Here is a 20,263-nt window from a genome sequence, read left to right as displayed (position 1 = left end):
AAAAGACACACATACACACCATATTTCCTGATCTTCATGTACTTAAGATTTGTTCAGTTCCAGCAGACACAGTCGATATTAATTTAATGAAGAATTTAAAATATGGACTGGATAGTTTGTGTGTGTGTATGTGTATTTATTTATACATACACAGAAATAAGATGTGAAGAAACGTACTGAATTGATTCTCTGTACAGATCTATTTCAGAGTGGACAGTTCCCGCTTTCTCCTCCAGCTGAACACCTTCATTCATTTTACATGAAGACACACGCACATTTTCTCTCTCTCTCTCTCTCTCTCTCTCTCTCTCTCTCTCTCTCTCTCATAATCCTCCAAAATACCCCTCTTCATTGATAATTCCTCCAATGCCCCTTTTTCACCACAGAGCTGCTTTAACCTTAAAATATCTTTAAATCATCACTGTGCACTGTGCTTTTTCTGAGTGAGTGCGTGAGTTCTTTCTGAGCCAGTTCAGAACTGTAAGAGCTTATGACTGGTTTAATCAGTGTAATTATCAAGCATGATTGGCGTTTGAAATACATTCATATTCATGTATTTGCCTGATCATTCTCTGACAAAAAATTGAATACATTTTCTTCTCTGTTAGATCATGTTGTTTATAATCAGCAGCATCTCTGAGAAATCACATGATGTCATAAAGGGTAGATACAGATACAACATAAAGGGTAGATACAGATAAAAGGTTTGCAAAAAAATAAAACAGTAAGGACAGAGGACATTTATCCACAATCTTCTCTGTGGATACAGCGTTCTATTGAACTGCTACATTCTCAGCGTCTTTTCCAGACAAGCCCCCCGCTGGCAGACAGAGTTTAACGAGACACACACACACACACACACACACACACACACACACACACACACACACACACACACACACACTTGCTCTCTTTGAACAGGTTTAAAACTCCGCCTGCGCAGACCCCCACCAGCTCCATAATCACCACACAAACACAAACACACAGCTACACTAAATATAAGAAAAGCCCTAGTATACATCACACCCACATATTCAGATTATATTGATTATATAACTGTGTGGTACAGTTTTTTTTTCTTTTTACAGATCTTTTTTCTTTAAATTCTAACACAGTCACAAACACCAACTTAAACACTGTCAAAAACATCTGTGTGTGTAGTGTATCTAAATGTGTTATGGAGGTAGACTTTGCTGTATGTGGTGAATATAGTGATGGGGGATTAGTTTGTGTATATAGTGAGTATGGTAGTACTAAACTGGTAGGTGCTGCATTGTTTAGTGTACGTAGTTTGCGTCAGTGTGGGTAATGAATGCAGGGTGTGCAGTTTATTGTAATACTGGTGTTATGCAGACACAGTGTGTGTGAGAGGAGGTAAACTCACCTGGCTCCAGTTTAATAACTTTAATTGCGGCCAGTTCCCCAGTGCTGACATTTCGTGCCTGACAGGAAAACAAAACACACATCAGCACAAAACACACTCAGCTATTTGAAGTGTTTTCACAGAAACCAGGAACAATGTAAGATGTAAAAATAACGTAATCACGTTTTCTTGTAACTAAGCAGTTCTTTCTTATAGATTGCCATGCCTATGTTTGACTTGTGTATGTGTTTAATGTGGTACCAGCAACAGTTTACACTGGTTTCTGTTCAGAAACATATCTCCATTTATTTAATTAAGAGCCTGATATTTTGTGACTAGTCTCATCATTATATTCATCATTTTAATTAGAAACAGTCTGTTGTTCAGAGTCAGCAAAATACATTTTTAAAATGTTTAGTTGATTCTCTATAAATAAATATGGGTTTTTCTTTTATATTTTGTTGTTGTTTCAGATGTGTTTGGGTTTAGAGGGAAATAAATAATGAAAGTAATAAAAGAAAGAAGAATTTACACTTTGAGAGAAATAAATTGTACATTTGTAATTATTCTAATCACTTATTTTTTAGTAACTACTGCAACAGTGGCAGTAACATACACACACACACGCACACACAGTGATGGAGACTCAGAGAGTTGTCATTAACGTAATGAAGAGAAATGAAACATTCATTAAATTCAGAATCACGTTCAATCAAAGGAGACAAGACCAGAACAGATTCAATTAATACATCGTCCAAACATTTCTCTTTGTCGTCTTGGCAACAGTGCAACTTCTTACAGACCTGCAGAGATCACAGCTGAGAAGAAAAAGAGAACAGAACAGAAGAAGAAAGAGGAGGAGAAGGAGAAGGACAAGGAGGACTGGAACAGTTTTTTTCCAAAATTAAAACTCACAGATCAATGGGTATATACAATTCACACAAACACAAAGTTAGAGCTGGAGTTTATAGTACTTCTACATTTACTGTGCATTTCAACTTTATCTAAAATAGGTAAAAGAGATGCGCTTTGTAGTTCTGTAATTACAAACTTTTAAATTTGGACTACAGAGTCCAAATTTTCCACAGATCAGGTATTATTGGGTGGTGGATAGCTTTCAGCACTGCAGTGAAACTGAAGTAGTGGTGGAGTGATACAGTGTTAGGGTGCGCTGCAGTGGTACAAGTCAATCAGGCACAGCAGTGCTGCTGGAGTTTTTAAAAAACACTGCCCACTGTAATAGACACACCTTTATTGCTGGTCCATACTTTAGATGTAAAGTCAGTAACAGTACTTCATCTGTTTCTGCAGTTTGTGTTAGTCAGCCACTAGTCCTTCATTAGTGCTCACAGAAAGCTGCCCACAAGAAACTTTTGGCTGGATGTGTTATGTCAGTGGACATTCTTAACCCAAGTGTTGTGCTCAAAAAATCTGACACACTGCTATGTGCCAGACATCAGTGTCACAGTGGACTGCAGTCTGTATATGTGCGTGTACACACACACACACACACACACACACACACACACACACACACATCAATAAATTAGAATATCATCAAAAACTCATTGATTACAGAATGATCTGTTTCAAGCATTTATTTCTTTTAATGTTGATGATTATGGCTTTCATCCAATAAAAACCCAAAATTCATTATATATATAATAAGAGATAGAGAGACAGAGAGAGAGAGAGAGAGAGAGAGAGAGAGAGAGAGAGAGAGAGAGAGAGAGAGAGAGAGAGAGAGCTCAATCTTGAAACAGCTCCATCCCAGAAAGCTGAGCATTAGGTGTAATATGGATCTGGGGAGAGTAAACTTCCAGAGAGTAGTCAGAATTGACATTAAAACCCAGTGGCGCAGTTCAGAGCTGCCAGAATTTATTGGCCCGTACAGACATTGCATCACAAATACATTAAAGCACACATAATGGATTTAAATAGCAGCAAAACTAAAAAAAACCTGTGACCTCTGACAGATGCTATTTTGTTCATGAAACAGTGCTAAGTGAAACATTCCCAAACTACAGCCTCACCCAACTAGCTTAGGGCTAATCAATAACACTATCAGCAGCCACAATATATATGTGTGTGTGTGTGTGTGTGTGTGAGTGTGAGGGGGGGTTACATGAAAGAAGCACATTGTTTCTATAACAAAACTTTGTAACATGATGTGAGAGAGAGAGAGAGAGAGAGAGAGAGAGAGAGAGAGAGAGAGAGAGAGAGAGAGAGAGAGAGAGAGATGGGTTTTGGCACAGAGTCAGTAGAAAGTAGGCCAATCATTTTCCGCTAAAGCTGCAAAACCCAGCAAAGAATACAGAACAGGGATCTAATACACAACGATTAACAACACACTCATAAACCACACAAAAACACAACTTAAAAAAAAACAGTTAACAATGCAACAACATAAGCAACCAAAAGATATCTCCAAAAATGATATACCAAAAGTCATCTCTGTAATGTTCCATTCATTTTATTAATAATTCATAAATGATATACTGCAGGTAAACACAGCACAGTGTGTATTTACTCAGTGCTGTAGGCTATGTGAGAACACCCTGGAATTACAGCCTATAAGACACACACACACAAAAAAATTAAATATTACTCTCAGAAATGGACACATGTCTAGACTCATCTGCAGTTCACACACCTCCAGCTGAAAAGATACAAACGCACATAAACATCTCCCGCTGAGGAGAGAATACACACACAAACACAGACATACACACACAAAAAAAAATCACTCTCAGAAACAGACTTGAGTTAAGACTGATCTGCAGCTTACATACCTTCAACTGAAAAGATACACATGCACATAAACAACCCCAGCTGAAGAGAACATACAGAGAGAGAGAGAGAGAGAGAGAGAGAGAGAGAGAGAGAGAGGGAGAGGGAGAAATACACAGAGACACTCAAAGTGATAGTCTACAAATATGTAACTCCCTCAGTTTCCTTGTTTACTTGCACAGTACTTGCACACTTCCTTCAGAACTATGATGCAGAAACACTTCAGGAATAACTTCAGCTTAAATATGGGTGGGGATAACAACAAAAAATATGTTTACACCTTAACAATTAATTTTATTTAAAAGAAACAGTCATCAAGAATTCACTGTGAATTCACCTGAACATTACCAGGTCTATTCGGACATAAGTTCACTCAGGACTTAGTACACTGTAAAAAATGATACCAGCTTCAACTAAAAAAAAAAAGTTAAAAGAAGTATTGACAATATGTTTTTAAATGTCATTATTTGTCATAGTTGCCTTTAACACTTTATTAAAACATTCTGAAAAGAACATCAGAGAACAAGAACAAGAACAAGCGACAGGTATCATTTGGGCATGGCTTGTAAAGAGACTCAGTCGGAACCTCACCAAAGATGCAGTGTTTCATTCTGAGGGTGAGGGCTCTGACAAAACACAGTTCTCGCTACAAAGAAAGACCAATAAACAACCTAAAAGCATTCTATATATTACTCCAACCCTCACAACTCACAACAATGAAAATAAAACCTCAAAAAAGTGAAAAAGGTGGGCCCGCAGTGCATGCTGGGATCTCTCCCTGAGAGTACCAAAGCCATAGCCATAACTCACAGTTTCAAGTTCATTACATTCCTTCAGATTTCCTCTTTATTGGAGTTTTCAAAGACTGAAAACTCTTTTTACAATGTACTAGGGGGCTGACTGAAAAAAAATAAATAAATTGGGTAATGGCCAGTACAGATTCAGACATTTGCACTCACACATACAGCCTCAGAGAAATATCTGGAAAATTCTGGGTTACCCTACATTCCAAAAGGGGTCTAGCATAGCTAAACAGACCGGTAAAGTGTTTGGGAGGACATAAGATACAACTACTTGTACTGATTGGTTTATAAATAAGAATGGACAAACGTACAGCTAAAATTAGAATTAGAATCAAAGCTATTAGAGATACCATGCCAACACCATGCAGAAACTAATATTATACCAATCAGCTATAACAGAAAAATCACCTCCTGGTTACAACATTCTTTGTCCATTTTACCAGTTCCACCTAGCATTTAGGCACATTCTTTAGTTCTACAATTAGAGACCATGGTCCATTTGTTGCTCTGCTTACATTATGAGCACAATTTCTCCCAGCTCCTCAATGGTCAGGACCCTAAACATATAAACAAATAGTAAGTATTATTTGGGTAGTGGGTCATTCTAAGCACTGAGGTGACACTTATGTGGTGGTGGTGTTGTGGTTAGTGTGTGTTGCATTGTAATAAGTAGCTCAGATACAGCAGTGCTGCTGGAGTTTATAAAAACTGTGCACACTGAATTAGACACAGCTTAAGTCAGAGACAGTAGCTCATCTGTTGCTGCAGTTTGTGTTAGTCATGCTCCAGGTCTTCACCAGCGGTCACAGGACACTGCCCCCACATGCTGCCAACTGGATGTTTTTGGCTGGTGGATAATTCCCAGTCCAGCAGTGACAGCAAAGTGTGCAAAAACTCCAGCAGCACTGCTGTCTGTGCTCCACTTGTACCAGTGGAACACACTAACAGGCCATCCGTGTCACTGCTAAGAATAACCCACCATTCAAATACTGGCAGCTCTGTTGTGGTCTAGTGGTGTCCCTGACCATGACGATGGACAAGTGGTGCCCCAGAGTGGATAGTGGACAAGTGTTAGAATAGCAGGGAAAAAATTTTTTAATTTTGGCTGAATGCTGTAAGCATCAACTTCTTGTTCTAAATTTCCAGCCCACCTTAAATGGTTAAATTACATTCTAGCACGAGGCACCATTTAAGGTGGATCAGAAAATCTGGGAAGGAAGCTGGAGGGAAAAAAGCAATCCCAGCCTCACTAGCACAGTGTGAGGCGAGTACATGACAATTTAGGTGTCTAGTTAGTATCCGCATAGCTCTAGTGCTAAAGTTACATAAGCATTAAACATCTCTCAGCTTGTGGACTATATTTAAGGGAAGTGGCAGGACTTTCGAAATTAGTGAGCACAGCTGTAAATAATAGAGTCAATGTGGAGAATTTTCCGGACTGGATGGAAAATTCCACTCAAGCATTCACTGGAGCTTGATTGAAAAACTTCGGAAACAACCCAAGATTGTGCTGAAAAACACTAGAGAGATCATCAGAGCAGAGGAATCACATCAAATTCTTGAAAGCTTATATCACTACAGGATCTACATGCTGCATTAAAGAGCCTAAATTCTAGAGCTCTACATGTAACCATAAAAAAACTGCTGTTTTATGAACCAAAAACATGGTAAATTCATTGGATTTTTTTATACTCAAGAAGTTTCCAACAGACCAATTGCTTCTGTTGCTGTGTTTTTGAGGCTAATATGCGTAAACAAGCTCCTATCTGGTTGGCTGTCCTGGTGATGCTGGCCTGCAACACTCTTTATTACTTCAGTGTAAGTAGGTGGACCTAAACAGCTGCAGGCTGAAAGGGTGGGGCAATCTGTCAAAATACATCAAACTATTTTATTAAAAAATAAAGTAAAAAATTTAGGTTGTCCGGTCGATATTTTCTCAAAGCTCAAACAGAAGAAAAAAATACAGTGATTTTAAATAGTTTGTAATAACACTGTTATTTTGTTCTCTTGTATTTTCAAAGCATTTCCAGTGCCATTGTTTTTGTTTTGGATGTGATTCGAACAAAAGGAAAAGAAAGAGTGCTTCTATATTCGTAAATAGAATCCAAATCAGAACGCTTTATACTCCAGTTAATTATATAACCATAGGAAACGTATTATTTTACATAAAAAAACAGAAAACAAACAATGTCAGAATTAAAAAGTACCCAACAATTATTCCAAATATAAGCCTTAGAGGACCATGACTAATGACTGTTGTAGACTGAATGCTCACAGCAATGTTCCAAAATCTAGTATAAAATGTAAGCACAAGAGTATTGGTCAGATCACTTAGACATGCTCACTCTCTCTCTCTCTCACACACACACCTATGCTTAGACTCCTACAATCAGACACCTCCTGTCACTCAGATCATACACGCTGACACTCCTCCGCCACACTCTCTCCTTCTGCTCAGATTCCTCCACTAACAAACATATGTTCCTCCACTCAGACTTCTCTGTTGAGACACCTAAATTCAAGCTTTACACAAAGAATTCTAGTTAGATGGCACACAATGTGACACACTGATATCTGAAACACAATTGATTTTTCATCAGCTTTCAATATTATCCTGTCACATCTATTGACAGAAAGATTGGTGAATAATTACTCCCTGGACTGTAGCTTGGAATGGTGGATTTAGCATCTTTTTTTTTTTACAAAAAGGACCCATAGAGTCAACTTAAATGGCTCATTCACTGAGAGTTTTTCGATCACCACTTGTATGTAAATATCCAAACCCTTCTGTCAGGCACTTGCTATGTTTCCAAAAATATGTTGTAATAGATGGAAAAACTCTCATACCCAAGTGCAAATCAGTTTACTCCTAAAGAAAGGGAACTGAACCAACAAAAATCAATTTTGTTTCTGATGTCCAGTGCCCAGTACCCACTGTTTGATGCCCAGTGTATAGTAGCCAATTTCCCAAGTCCAGGGGTCTGTGCATTGTGCCTCAATGTCAAATATTCAGTGCACACTAATATATTTGATGCCCAATGTCCAGTACCAACAGTACAAAGTCCAGTATTCAATGCCTATTGCTTAAAAAAACGGTCAATGTAGCACTTTCAATTGCACATACTTTGACATTAAACCAAACACATGAAACTGTACACACATTTTCAGCAGACACTTAAGACTCATGTACAAGGCACTGCACTGTAAACAGATTACCCTCACACTGTAACACACTGTAAATACCCTAAAACAACAAGCACATGAACTGTAAAAGCACCGTGTACACACACCATATACACTGTAAATCCATGTTTCTATAGCAACACATTGTATGAACACAATAAAACCCTGGTTTTAAATTCGGTTTATATCACTAGTTAGGTTAATTTCCATGTTTAACCCTGGTTTATCCCAAGTTTACACCTCGGTTTATGTGCGACTTGAGCGTTGTTTTGCCCCGGTAAAACCCTTGTTTCCCCAGTTTAAATTCAGTTTATCCCCAGTTTAACTCCGATAGAGCCGTGTTTAGCTCCGGTTTAAAGCTATGTTTACCTTGTACACATCTCCGTACGTTCCGCTGCCGATCCTCTGGATGAGCTCGAAGTCCAGCTGCGGGTTCCTCCTGCACAGGTCACTTCCGCTCATCCTCACCTACACACACCTGCGCCTTCGCGCACCAGTAAACATAAACACACTCAACACCAAACTACAACAAAAACAACAACAATCTCAGCCTCACTCCTCTACTTTAACATGGCTTCCTTTGGAATATTACAGCGCATGCGCATGCGCCAGCTGGTAAATCCACCCGGCTCTGTTCCAATTATAAAATCAGGTATGCTCACTTGGTAGGGCGCATAGGAATGGAGCACCTGTGTTATCACTTGCTAGTTTTTACTGCTTTAAGATTCTTCTCGGATTTTTCCACTTTTCCTTTAAAAAGTGTACAGCTGTTGAAACAACGGTGTAACTGCAATTTAATGTGGAACAAATTTCAGTGCTATCCTTTTAACACATAGGGCACTAGATTGATCATTATCATCATCTTTATCACTATAGTCATATTCAAGGTAGACAGGAAAATATGTTAAAGTGTGCCAGAATGTAACTGCTGCAATATTTAAGGTGGAACGGAAAATTCCAATAGGAATTGAACTCAGTCTCATGGTGATTTCATTCCTCACATCTCATTGGCTTCTCAGCTTGCAAGGAGGCGGAGCTGTATTGTTTGCCCTTTTTTTATTTGTGCACGAGGTTACCGGGCCCTTCATCATCACCATCATCATCATCATCATCAGTGCGGTTGAGTTTGTGTGTGTGTGTGTGTGTTGGCCCCGCCCCATCACCATCGCCGCTATTGTTGGCTCTGCACAGAGAGCATCCTTCACTCACGCGCTGGACACGGGATTTAATTCACCTTCATCATCATCACCATCATCAACTGCACCGGGACACGGACACAAAGAGGACACCGAACACACACACACACTCACGCACACACAGAAGAAAGAGAGCGCGCGAGAGAGAGAGAAGGAGAGAGAGAGAGAGAGAGAGAGAGAGCAGATAAATATAGCCAGAGAAAGAGGCTGTGTTTGCACAGAAGAGGAGGTAAGAGGAAGAAGAAGACCAAGAGAAACCGAGAGAGAAATAGAACAGAAGATAGGGCTGTGCATTTATTTGTTTATGCACTAGAAAGAATAAAAGAGAAAGGGGGGTATTGAGAGGTTATATATAAAAAAGAGAGAGGAGGGAGGGAGAGAAACGGGAGAACGGTAAAGGGAGAAAGGATGCGTGTGAGAGAGAAAGAGTAAGATATACATTTATAAAACTAGAGAGAGTGAGAGAGAGGGGGAGAGAGAGGGAGAATAAAGAAAAAAAGCGAGAGAGGTGCGCGTGCTCTGGCTGGGCGTAGCATGCTTCCATAGAGAGCGTGCATGTTTATGTGCTAGGATGTGAGCGCGCGCGAGTGATGGGCACTCGCGAATGCGTCCCCGCCCTGTGCGCGTGCCTCAGAGGTAGACTGAGCGATAGATATCGTGATATTGTTTTGACACAGTGACAGACAGAGTGATGGAGCGCTGCGTTCCCGCGCTCTCGGTGTGCGTGAGCGCGCTCGCTCTGCTCCTGCTGCTTCTTGCGCTCTGCTCGGACCACTGGTACGAGACGGACACGCGCACGCACAAGCGCAACTGCGACCGCAAGGGCTCGGACTCCAACGACCAGAAGAACAGGGACATGCCCATCTACCACCTGCCGCTGGTGGAGGGGGGTGGAGCCACGTCAGCTGGGGTCGGGGCTACGGCGATAGGGGGGCGGGGCGCACGGCGCGGAAGCGTGGTCGGAGCCGGTGGTGTGGCGCGCGCTAGACCGATACATGTGGGCAGCACAGAGGAGGAGCTGCTGGAGAACTGGAGAGCTATCGCCGGACTCGGCATCCTTGAGACGGAGTGCGGAAGACCACTGTTCCCCACACACTCCGGACTCTGGAGGAAGTGCTACTTCCGGGGGAGGGACCAGGACATAGACACTCTTATCAGCAAAGGTATGGGGGCGTGTTTTTAAGGTGCGGGTGGGGGTGTAGATATTATTAAAGCTAAGAGGAGAGGTGTAGTCAATAATAAAGGGACGGGTGTAATTAATAATAAAGATAAAGAGACGGGTGTGGGTATTAATATATATAAAAGGAGTGGTGTAGTTATGAAAGAAGGTAAGGGGAGGAGTGTAGTTATTAGTAAAGGTTAAGGCGAGGGATATAGTTAATAAAATAGTTAATAAAGGCAAGGGGAAAGGTTTGTTAGTAAGGGTAAAGCAATAAATAAATAAATAAATAAATAAATAAATAAATAATAGGAAAGTAAAGTCAGTAATGAAGGTGAAGGAGGTTGTTAATAAATGTATTAAGGGAGAGGTAAAGAAATATTAGCACATGGACCATTTAATGAAGATAATATAAATAATGTAAAAACACTAATATTGCTATAAGCAAGTTAACACTGGACACAGAACTGACATCATACGGCCAGATAAAAGATAATAATATTACAGTTCTGACTACTTAATATGGTAGAGAAAAAAAGGCTTCTTAATCTGGGCATATTTTCAGGTGGGCTAGATTGGGGGGTGCATCTCTCTACTATGTGGAGTAAAATTATTATTTTGTATTATTATTTGAACGTAGTCTAATCCTAACCTTAACCATAATCCTATGCTCTATATTTAAGGTTAAAAAAAACACGTTTATTTTTAGATTAGAGAATTCTGCAGTTTTCTTCTGATATCAATAAAGTGCTACCTACCTACACATCTACACAATCAGGTATCTACCGACATACAAGGGTCATTAGAGCAGAGGTCTGTAGGATAATAAGTCACTGAAAGATGTACAGATTGACTACAAATATTGATCAGAAAATATATGTATGGCTATCAAGGTTGTTGTTCACCCTGTAGATTTGTTTTGTTGTGTTGATATTGTGATTACAGTCAGTAGCAGTAGTAATTGAAGGCCATGGTGTTTTTGTTTTTATCTGAAGCTGTTGAACTCTCATTCCTGGGGCTTATTTCAGGGATTTTTTTTTGTCACGTAATGCTCCAGTCCTCCTTCACCTTGACTGTGGCAGGGCTTTGAAGTTGCAGATAAAAAGATGAAAGGATGAAAGAGTGGAGGTGAGGGAGGTGTAGAGGTGAGGGAGGTGAGGGAATTGGATGTGATTGGCGGTCGATGGAGATTAGGAGCTGACGGAGGTCTGAGCGATGAGAGCTGACCGCTGCAGGTCCGACGACCTTCACATTCACCTTTAAATCGCTCTCTCCAATTATACATCCATTTTCTGCTCAATACAAACAGCACAAGACTCTACAAGACTATATTAAACTCAATACAAATATACGTAGACAGCATGTGACGGTATTTATCAAACGTAAACAGACTGTAACTTCTTTGACTTGTTTGAAATGTTACATTGAATGGACAAGTAGAAATGCTCCAAAAAGACTTACACATTTTTTTATTACAAAACTTATTTTCAATGTCAAGAATGTTTTACAGGTAGGTCTTTTCAGGATATAAGGATTTGTCCCAACAGAGACCATAAGTTGTGTACATTATATGGCCAAGAGTTTGTAGACACACCCTCATCCAATGTTTTGTCAGAATAAAAGGGTATTAATCCAGACTTTGATCCTCTTTACTGTATTAACACTCACGACTCATTTAAGTAAACTTTACATTATCTGTTGGAACATTTCTGTGAGACTTTAACAGTATGCAGTCATAAAAATTAACGAGGTCAAGTACTGAGGTACTGATTAGTTTGGGATTAAAAACTCATATCTAACTCATCGCAAAGATACAGATTCAGCTTCATTGTTCCCCCTGTCAGACTGTTGGCATTGTGCATGGTGAACTTAGGCTCATGTGCAACTTTGCCAGAGTGTCCCACTGTGTCTACAATGGGTGCAGTTTAATATCAGCCATGCTCTCAATGAAAGTCAGAATCAGTCAGAATCAAAGACTCCCCAGAGATGAGAGGGATTCCTCCAGTTTGACAGGGTTAAATCTGAAGGACACAGGGCACTATATGTGTGTGTGTGTGTGTGTGTGCGTGTTGTTGCAGTGTTTTGAGCTGCAGAGCTCCACAGTCGTCAAATCTGAGCCAAGGAAGTGAAGCAGAAACTACAACAGAAGGTCAGACGGCAGGAGGGGGACAGGAGAGACACTAATAAATAGCAACCACAACAGCAATTATAATAAAACCAACAATAGAAAAATATTCATAATATATCAAGTACTATAAGTTCTACTAACCACAATACAACTTGCTTAGGACTTGAAGAATTGGAGGAGCTCACAATGTTGGACTTCTAAGTAACAATTCTGTAGTTTTAAAACCCAAGTTTACCTCTAGTTTCATACATTATATCAGGTTGTGTTTATGTTACAGCCCCACTGCTGTCTCTCTCCATCTCTGTCTCTCTCTGAGTATGGTGTGTATTATTAAAGGTGCGATATCAGCAGTTTTCTCTCTGAGTGAGCGGTGTCTCTCTCCCTTACTCTCTCTTTCTCTCTCTCCCTCCCTCTGAGTGTGTGTGGCATGTTATTAAAGGTGCTGTATCAGCAGTTTTGCCACTGCAGTGAGTGCTATGCTGACCGTTATTTTCTGGACGTAGGTATCGCCGACCGCTGCACTTCTGTCAAATATCACTTCACTCAACCCATCCGCCTCCGGAACATCCCCCTGAACCTAACCCGCACCATCCAGCAGGATGAGTGGCACCTCCTTCGTGAGTAACACACACACACACAAAATCATGTATCTATGAATTGTGGGGATATTTCATAGATTTCCATTCATTTTGTGGAGACTTGTCATTCACATTTTCATAAGTATTAGTATCTTAAAACTAACATCTTCACATATAAATGTAATGATTTACATTGTGGGGACCCCCAGCTGTTTACACATTCGCATTCTCCACAATGTGAATGTGTAAACAGGTTTAGGTCCCCATAAAGTGATATCATCACTGTCCAATTGAAAATATGCATCTCCCAAAATAGTAACTTCAACGGATAATGAAAATAACCCTCTTAAATTTGTGAAGTGAATGTAAAACGATTTAATTCCAAGTAATTTTGAAACATTTCTATTAGTCCATTCATCATGAAATTTTCACACGATGTGAAGGACAGCTGCTGTGTTCAGATGATGTAGTAAAATAAAACATGGACCAAAATGGAGGTACATGTTTTTAATTGGATAGCGATTATATATTCTTGGTACACACACACATATGCACACACACAGACACACACACACACCTCACTGAAACTCACCTGCTGCATCCAGCAGGATGAATGCCACATCCTATATTAGTATGACACACAAACAATAAAAGGTAATATGGTAATATGGTAACAATAACAGGTAATCAGTATATGTTGGAATTATTACACAGTTCCCTGCAGTAAAGGAATCTGAGAAGTAGTTTAATATTAATTGAGACACAGTGATATTATTCCCCATCTCCACCATTATCCCAAAAGCTTTGAGTTAGTCGAGTCTTATTTCAAAATAAATAAATGTACAAAGAAATATTCAAAACCAGTTTAAGGAAAATCTTTACTGATCATACATACATGACACTTTGAGGAGCAGACATATTTGTATATCCTCTCTTCAAAGGATGTACACATTTTTGTATGCTAAGGCTGCACTCTGCTGGAGAATGCTCCAGACTGCTATACTTGCTTTCCAAAACAAACCATGCTCATATTTATAGAATGGTGATATTATGAGAGCCAATTCAAAATCATTCAACAGAGAAACACTATCTAGGAATCAATCCGCTTATTCCCTGCTACACTGGAACCACGTGGTTTAGTTTTTGTTATAATTAACCTGTAAATGACTTTTTTTCCTCCCGAAAGACATTAGAGGACAAGTGTAGTGCTTAGAAAGTCATTGTTTTGCTGAGTGCATGTGTAATAAGTTTAGTATGTGTGCTGATATTGGTGCTAACACTAGCGCTGCTGCTGTATTTATTGCAGAATTAATGTTTAATGCAGAGCAGTGGTCCGTATGTCTTTGTTCCACACCAGTGCCTCACTGTCCCAGTGTTAATTATTCAGCTCCATCAGAGTTGCTGGAAATAACGTGTTAGCGCTGGCGGTGTGGGCGGTCACCATGGAGATGCTGTGTGTGTGTGAGTGTGTATGTGTGTGTGTGTGCTTGTTTGTGGTTTCATACATTTTCAGGAGTAAAATGTCCTGACATTGTTGGAATATCAGAGAAAAACAGAGCAAACAGACAAATGCATCACAACAAAACAGCCCTGTATTTGTAGAGTGTTTTTTCCCCCAAAATGTATATTGTATTTAGTATTTTGATTTAGTTGAGGTTAGGATAAGGCTTACAAAAATATATAAATATTGTTAATTACATGTCATTATTTTTGACAAACCTTGTATTTTTTACATGTATTTTTAATAAGAAAATATGGAAATTTCTAGTTGCAGTTGAAGTGTATTGTACTTGGAATTTTATTCATCATCTTCTTCACAAAATTGCTAAGAAATAAACTACCCAGTTAAGACAGCTGATGATGTAGATTTCAATAATTCCCTTTTATAGTTAGTCTTTTTCCCCCTTATCTGTTACAATTCATCATTTTGCAAAGATTCTGACAGCAATTCTGCATAGAAAAAGGTTTGTTGTTAATTGTTTGTATATCATTTTTAATCAAATATGTTAAATTTTGTCCAGTGGTACAGTGTTAGACATAGTTTCACTGCCTTAAGTCACTGTTTGTTGTGTTGCATGGTTGTTCTCCAGGTGCTCTGGTTTCCTCCCACAGTACAAAAACCCATGTTAGTAAGTGGATTGGCTTTGCAACAGTGTCTTTATATTTGAGCGTGTAAGTGAATATGTGAATGTGTGATGATCTGTGAGAGTCTTGTGCTCTGTCCACATTGTATTCCTAAAGTGGTGTCCATAGGAATGAACTGTAAATGTGACTGGGGGACACAATAAAAAATTGTGTTTACCACACAATAAAAAAAGATTTTTAATGAAAAAAACATTCATTCATTGTCTGTAACCGCTTATCCAATTCAGGGTCGGAGTGGGTCCAGAACCTACCCGGAATCACTGGGCACAAGGCAGGATCACACCCCAGAGGGGGCCCCAGTCCTTCACAGGGCGACACACACTCACACCTATGGACACTTTTGAGTCGCCAGTCCTCCTACCAACGTGTGTTTTTGGACCGTGGGAGGAAACAGGAGCAGCGGACACTAAGAGAACACACCAACCCCTCACAGACAGCCACCCAGAGTGGGACTTGAACCCTCAACCTCCAGATCCCTGGAGCAGTGTGACTGCGATACAACCTGCTGCGCCACCATGCTGCCCTGAAAAAAAAAAAAACATTAATTAATGCATGCGGCACAGTGGTGCAGCAGGTAGTGTCGCAGTCACACAGCTCCAGAGACCTGGAGGTTGTGGGTTTGATTCCTGCTCCGGGTGACTGTCTGTGAGGAGTTGGTGTGTTCTCCCCGTGTCTGCGTGGGTTTCCTTCAGGTGCTCTGGTTTCCTCCCACAGTCCAAAAACACACGTTGATAGGTGGATTGGCAACTCAAATGTGTCCGTATGTGTGAGTGTGTGTGTTGCCCTGTGAAGGACTGTCGCCCCCTTCAGGGTGTATTCCTGCCTTGTGCCCAATGATTCCAGGTAGGCTCTGGACTCAGTGCGACCCTGAACTGGATAAGTGGTTACAGATAATGAATGAATAAATAATTAATTATGTACGTGGTATGTAGCCACTTATCCAGTTCATGGTCATGGTGGGTACGGAGCCTACCTGGAATCACTGGGTATAAGGCAGAAACACACCCTGAAGTGAGCGCCAGTCCTTTACACTCTTTTACACTTTTACTCTCTTACGCTCACCTTTGGACTCTTTTGTGTCACCAATACACCTACCAATGCGTGAGGAAAAAATGAAAAAAAAAAATTAATCAACACATTGCAACCACTAAGAACATTAAATTAACACTTTGTAACACCTAGCTCTGGAAACACCACATTAACCACCTAGTAACAACCAGAAATGCCCGCTTAGCAACCCCCTTGCATACCATAGCAACCAACTAGATACACCACTAGGAACATTTGGAACGCCATAAAAACCACCTATCAAAACACTGGCATCCGTGTTTTACCATAGCTACCAAATAACAACCACCACAGGAACCACCTGGAGTTCCTTAATGATACCCAATCAACCTCTTTGGAACACATAGCAACCATCTTATCATCCACAGAAATATTTTGTCAAATGTGTGTGTATGTGTGCATGTGTGTGTAGATCTAAGGAGGATCACTGCTGGATTCTTAGGAATGGCAGCTGCAGTTCTGTTGTGTGGGTCTATCGTAGCCGCAGTTGGGTTCTTCTGGGAGGAGAGTCTCACCCAGCACGTCTCCGGACTCCTCTTCCTAATGGCAGGTACACAATGTCTTGATATCTCACTACCAATCTCTGTATTCCTGTATAAGGCTGTATCTCTGTACCATTATCTCTCTATCTGCAGCGGTCTATCACTATTCCAGTCTGTATCTCACATCTCTCTCTCTCTCTCTCTCTCTCTCTCTCTCTCTCTCTCTCTCTCTCTCTCTCTCTCTCTCTCTCTCTCTCTTTCTCTCTCTCTCTCTCTCTCTCTCTCTCTCTCTCTCTTGTTTCTAATCTTTTATTCTTTTTGTTTCTTTCTAACATTGCCAGCATTTCTTTCCCCTTATTTTTTTTTTGCCTTCAAGTGGTTGTCTGAGAAAAAAAATCTCAAACTTCCCCTTTTTCTCAGGTTCAAAAGTGTATCACAAATTTAAAACTTCATTCATATTCATTCATCTGTTCCAAATATTCTACTCCAACCTCAATAAATAAATAAAACAGAAAAAAAAAGATTTTAAGGAGCACCTTAGTGCTAAAACAGGCAACATGAACTAGAAGGTACAGAACTACACTGAAGGTTGTGGAAGACCTATATTTTGATAGAAATGGTAAAATGTATTTAAATACTAATGTGTGTGATGTCAGTGACAAGAATGTATAATTTCCCTTCATCTAATGAAACATTAAAATGTTTACTATTTTGAATTGAACTATTTTCTGCACCGTAATAGGGCAAGGTGTCCTGGGATATACAACACAGAAAATGTAAAATGATTTTGGGTATATTGTATATTAATTTTCCACTCCTGCCTGTTTATGGGATAAAATTACAGCTTCAAAACTGTTGTGATATTTCCCTGACCTATAATAGGCAGAATAAGGCTGTTGTTGCTACTCTGGGCTTAGCAGAAACTGCTGTACTGCAGAAAGTAACATTAACATCCCATCCCACCCCCACCCCTACTCCTCAATTTGGAAGAGTGCTGTAAAAGTGATCTTAATTCTGCAAATATAGGAGGAGCTAAGAAAAAAATTCATTCATTATCTGTAACCGCTTATCCAGTTCAGGGTCGCGGGGGGTCCAGAGCCTACCTGGAATCATTGGGCGCAAGGCGGGAATACACCCTGGAGGGGGCGCCAGTCCTTCACAGGGCAACACAGACACACTCACGGACACTTTTGAGTCGCCAATCCACCTACCAATGTGTGTTTTTGGACTGTGGGAGGAAACCGGACCACCCAGAGAAAACCCACGCGGACAACACACCAACTCCTCACAGACAGTCACCCGGAGCGGGAATCGAACCCACAACCTCCAGGAGCTGTGTGACTGCGACACTACCTGCTGCACCACCGTGCCGCCCAAGAAAAAAGTTATTCTAGTAAAAGTAAATTCAATGATAATAAAGGGACTGTGGTGTATTCCAAATTCCTAAATTCCAAATATCCTTACATTTTTTAAAGTTAAATTAAATTTAATTAAGGGAACCAAAAATATTTTTTAAATATCTGAAAAAGTGCAAACTCAAATAAATGTAGAATATCTGTTAGAGTAAGTATACTAACACACCACTTTGACATGTGTGTTTGTTTGCAGGTATTTTCTGTACAATTTCTCTGTGTACGTATGCAGCGAGTGTGTCGTATGATCTTTCACGGAATCCTCCATTTATATACGGCTTGCCGGAAGATGTGGATCATGGATATGGCTGGTCCATCTACAGCGCCTGGGTGAGTCTGGGTCTGACTGTTGCATCTGGTTGTTTCTGCACCACTTTCCCCTTCCTCACTCGCAGCAAACTTCGTTCAAAAACTGCCCGCGAGTCCTCTGTTTGAACCAGCACAGTGCCCCTGCAGGACCGGAGGAGTCCCCTTGCCATTGGACTTATATGCACCTCCCTCAACAAAACTTGACTGTGTGGATTAATTGCTCCCTAGTGCTACAAGGGAAATTACTTCTGAGAAGGACACACACACACACACACACACACACACACACACACACACACATACATTCACACATGCGCACATATACACACAGGTTTTGCAGATGGTCAGTAGTTAAACAGGACAGTTGTGTAGCTTGTGGTGATTATCGTGATTCTATGGTTCACTCACATACACCAAGCAGCGAGACGGACACACTCCTGAATCCTGCTGTGTTGTTACTGGTCAGTGGGACCGGGCAGTGCTGTAAATGTAATGTTCACAATTTATTTCTAAAACAGTGTGAGATATTTGAGGTGATGATTGTCAGTAATGATGTTAAAGCCTTTATTTGTTCCACAGAAATAAACACAACAGCAATTAAAGGGGAATTCCACTGATTTTCCTGAATTTTTCACAATAATTCTCTGGTTTAGATGTAAGTAAATCGATGGAGACTGTTTTGAGAGAACCATATGAAGTCAGAATTGTTGATAGTGGTTGTGTAGAACCACACGTTTCTTTAAAATTCCTTACATGAATTGGTGCAGAACACACTGAACACATATAACAGTATGAGGTAAAAAAACGTATTTAGTTGAGATTTATATTATTTCGAATTATCATCACCATCATCATCACATGTAGAGTGGAGTTTTCTGCTAGTTTCTGAGAGGAAATAAAATGCTATATATTTGTGATAGACACGGAGACTCATGGAGTTTTTCTATCATCAGTCATTTCACACAAAAACACTCTTGATCAATTTGTTTACAGCTCAAACTGTCAAAGTTTGTGTAAGGGTGGGTGGAATTCCCCTTGATTAATTAAAATAAATTGATGTACACATAATAATGCCACGTAGATGTTGATATTAATCTGATTAAAGAGGAATGTCTTTAAGAAGTCAAATAAGATGAAGCCTCACATATTTACAGCTGTGTTGCTGCGCTTAGGGAAACTTAAAAGTATTTAAGTTACTAAATATATTAAAGAGGCTTATTCTGGGTTTCTATTAAATTGTATGGACTGCAAGAGAGCTCTATATCAAACCCAGCAGAAACATTATAAAGATGTTACAAAGTATTAAATCAAACCCTTGTGGTGTTCCTGACAGTGAAGTGTAAATAAAAATCTAAATAAAGATTAAATAAAAGAGTGTGAAAAGTGTTGTACTGTTTTGTGTTCATATACAGCAATCCAGACAAATAATGAAACAATCCGGATTTCATAAGACAATTTTCTTTAATTTATTAATATTTTCAGGAAAAAATATAATTGTGCCAAACTTCAGGTTTATAATTTTCTGTGATAATGAGGCGTGTACAAGGAAAGCAAAAGCTATAGTGTTTAAAACAGAAGACACTGAAATGATTACTATTTTACAGCTTTCAGGAACAATGCAAATCAGGAAAAATGATAAAACTCTTT

General features: G+C 39.8%; 2 protein-coding genes across 5 annotated transcripts in view; one reads left to right on the top strand and one right to left on the bottom strand.

Moving 5' to 3' along the window:
- LOC136676295 (mitogen-activated protein kinase kinase kinase kinase 3-like) overlaps window positions 1–8,692 on the bottom strand; it is a 30,829-nt gene extending 22,137 nt beyond the window's left edge. For all 4 annotated transcript variants that reach the window (XM_066653178.1, XM_066653181.1, XM_066653179.1 and 1 more), the window contains exons 1-2: window positions 8,509–8,692; window positions 1,385–1,442 (exon numbers count right to left, since the gene is read on the bottom strand). In XM_066653178.1, coding sequence (XP_066509275.1) covers window positions 1,385–1,442; window positions 8,509–8,601 — 151 coding nt within the window. In that variant the 5' untranslated portion in view covers window positions 8,602–8,692. The remainder of the gene's footprint in view (window positions 1–1,384; window positions 1,443–8,508) is intronic.
- Window positions 8,693–9,760: 1,068 nt separating this feature from the next.
- Window positions 9,761–19,941, top strand: LOC136676297 (transmembrane protein 178A-like). Its single transcript, XM_066653183.1, has 4 exons — window positions 9,761–10,498; window positions 13,126–13,239; window positions 16,826–16,963; window positions 18,504–19,941. Exons 1-4 carry the CDS (start codon window positions 10,027–10,029, stop codon window positions 18,740–18,742), a joined length of 963 nt encoding a protein of 320 aa, XP_066509280.1. The 5' UTR covers window positions 9,761–10,026; the 3' UTR covers window positions 18,743–19,941.
- Window positions 19,942–20,263: the final 322 nt, after the last annotated feature.

Source organism: Hoplias malabaricus, chromosome X2 (assembly GCF_029633855.1).
Source record: "Hoplias malabaricus isolate fHopMal1 chromosome X2, fHopMal1.hap1, whole genome shotgun sequence".
Lineage (NCBI taxonomy): Eukaryota > Metazoa > Chordata > Actinopteri > Characiformes > Erythrinidae > Hoplias > Hoplias malabaricus.
Note: the sequence above shows the minus strand (reverse complement) of the source record. Positions and strands in the feature narration are given on the sequence as shown.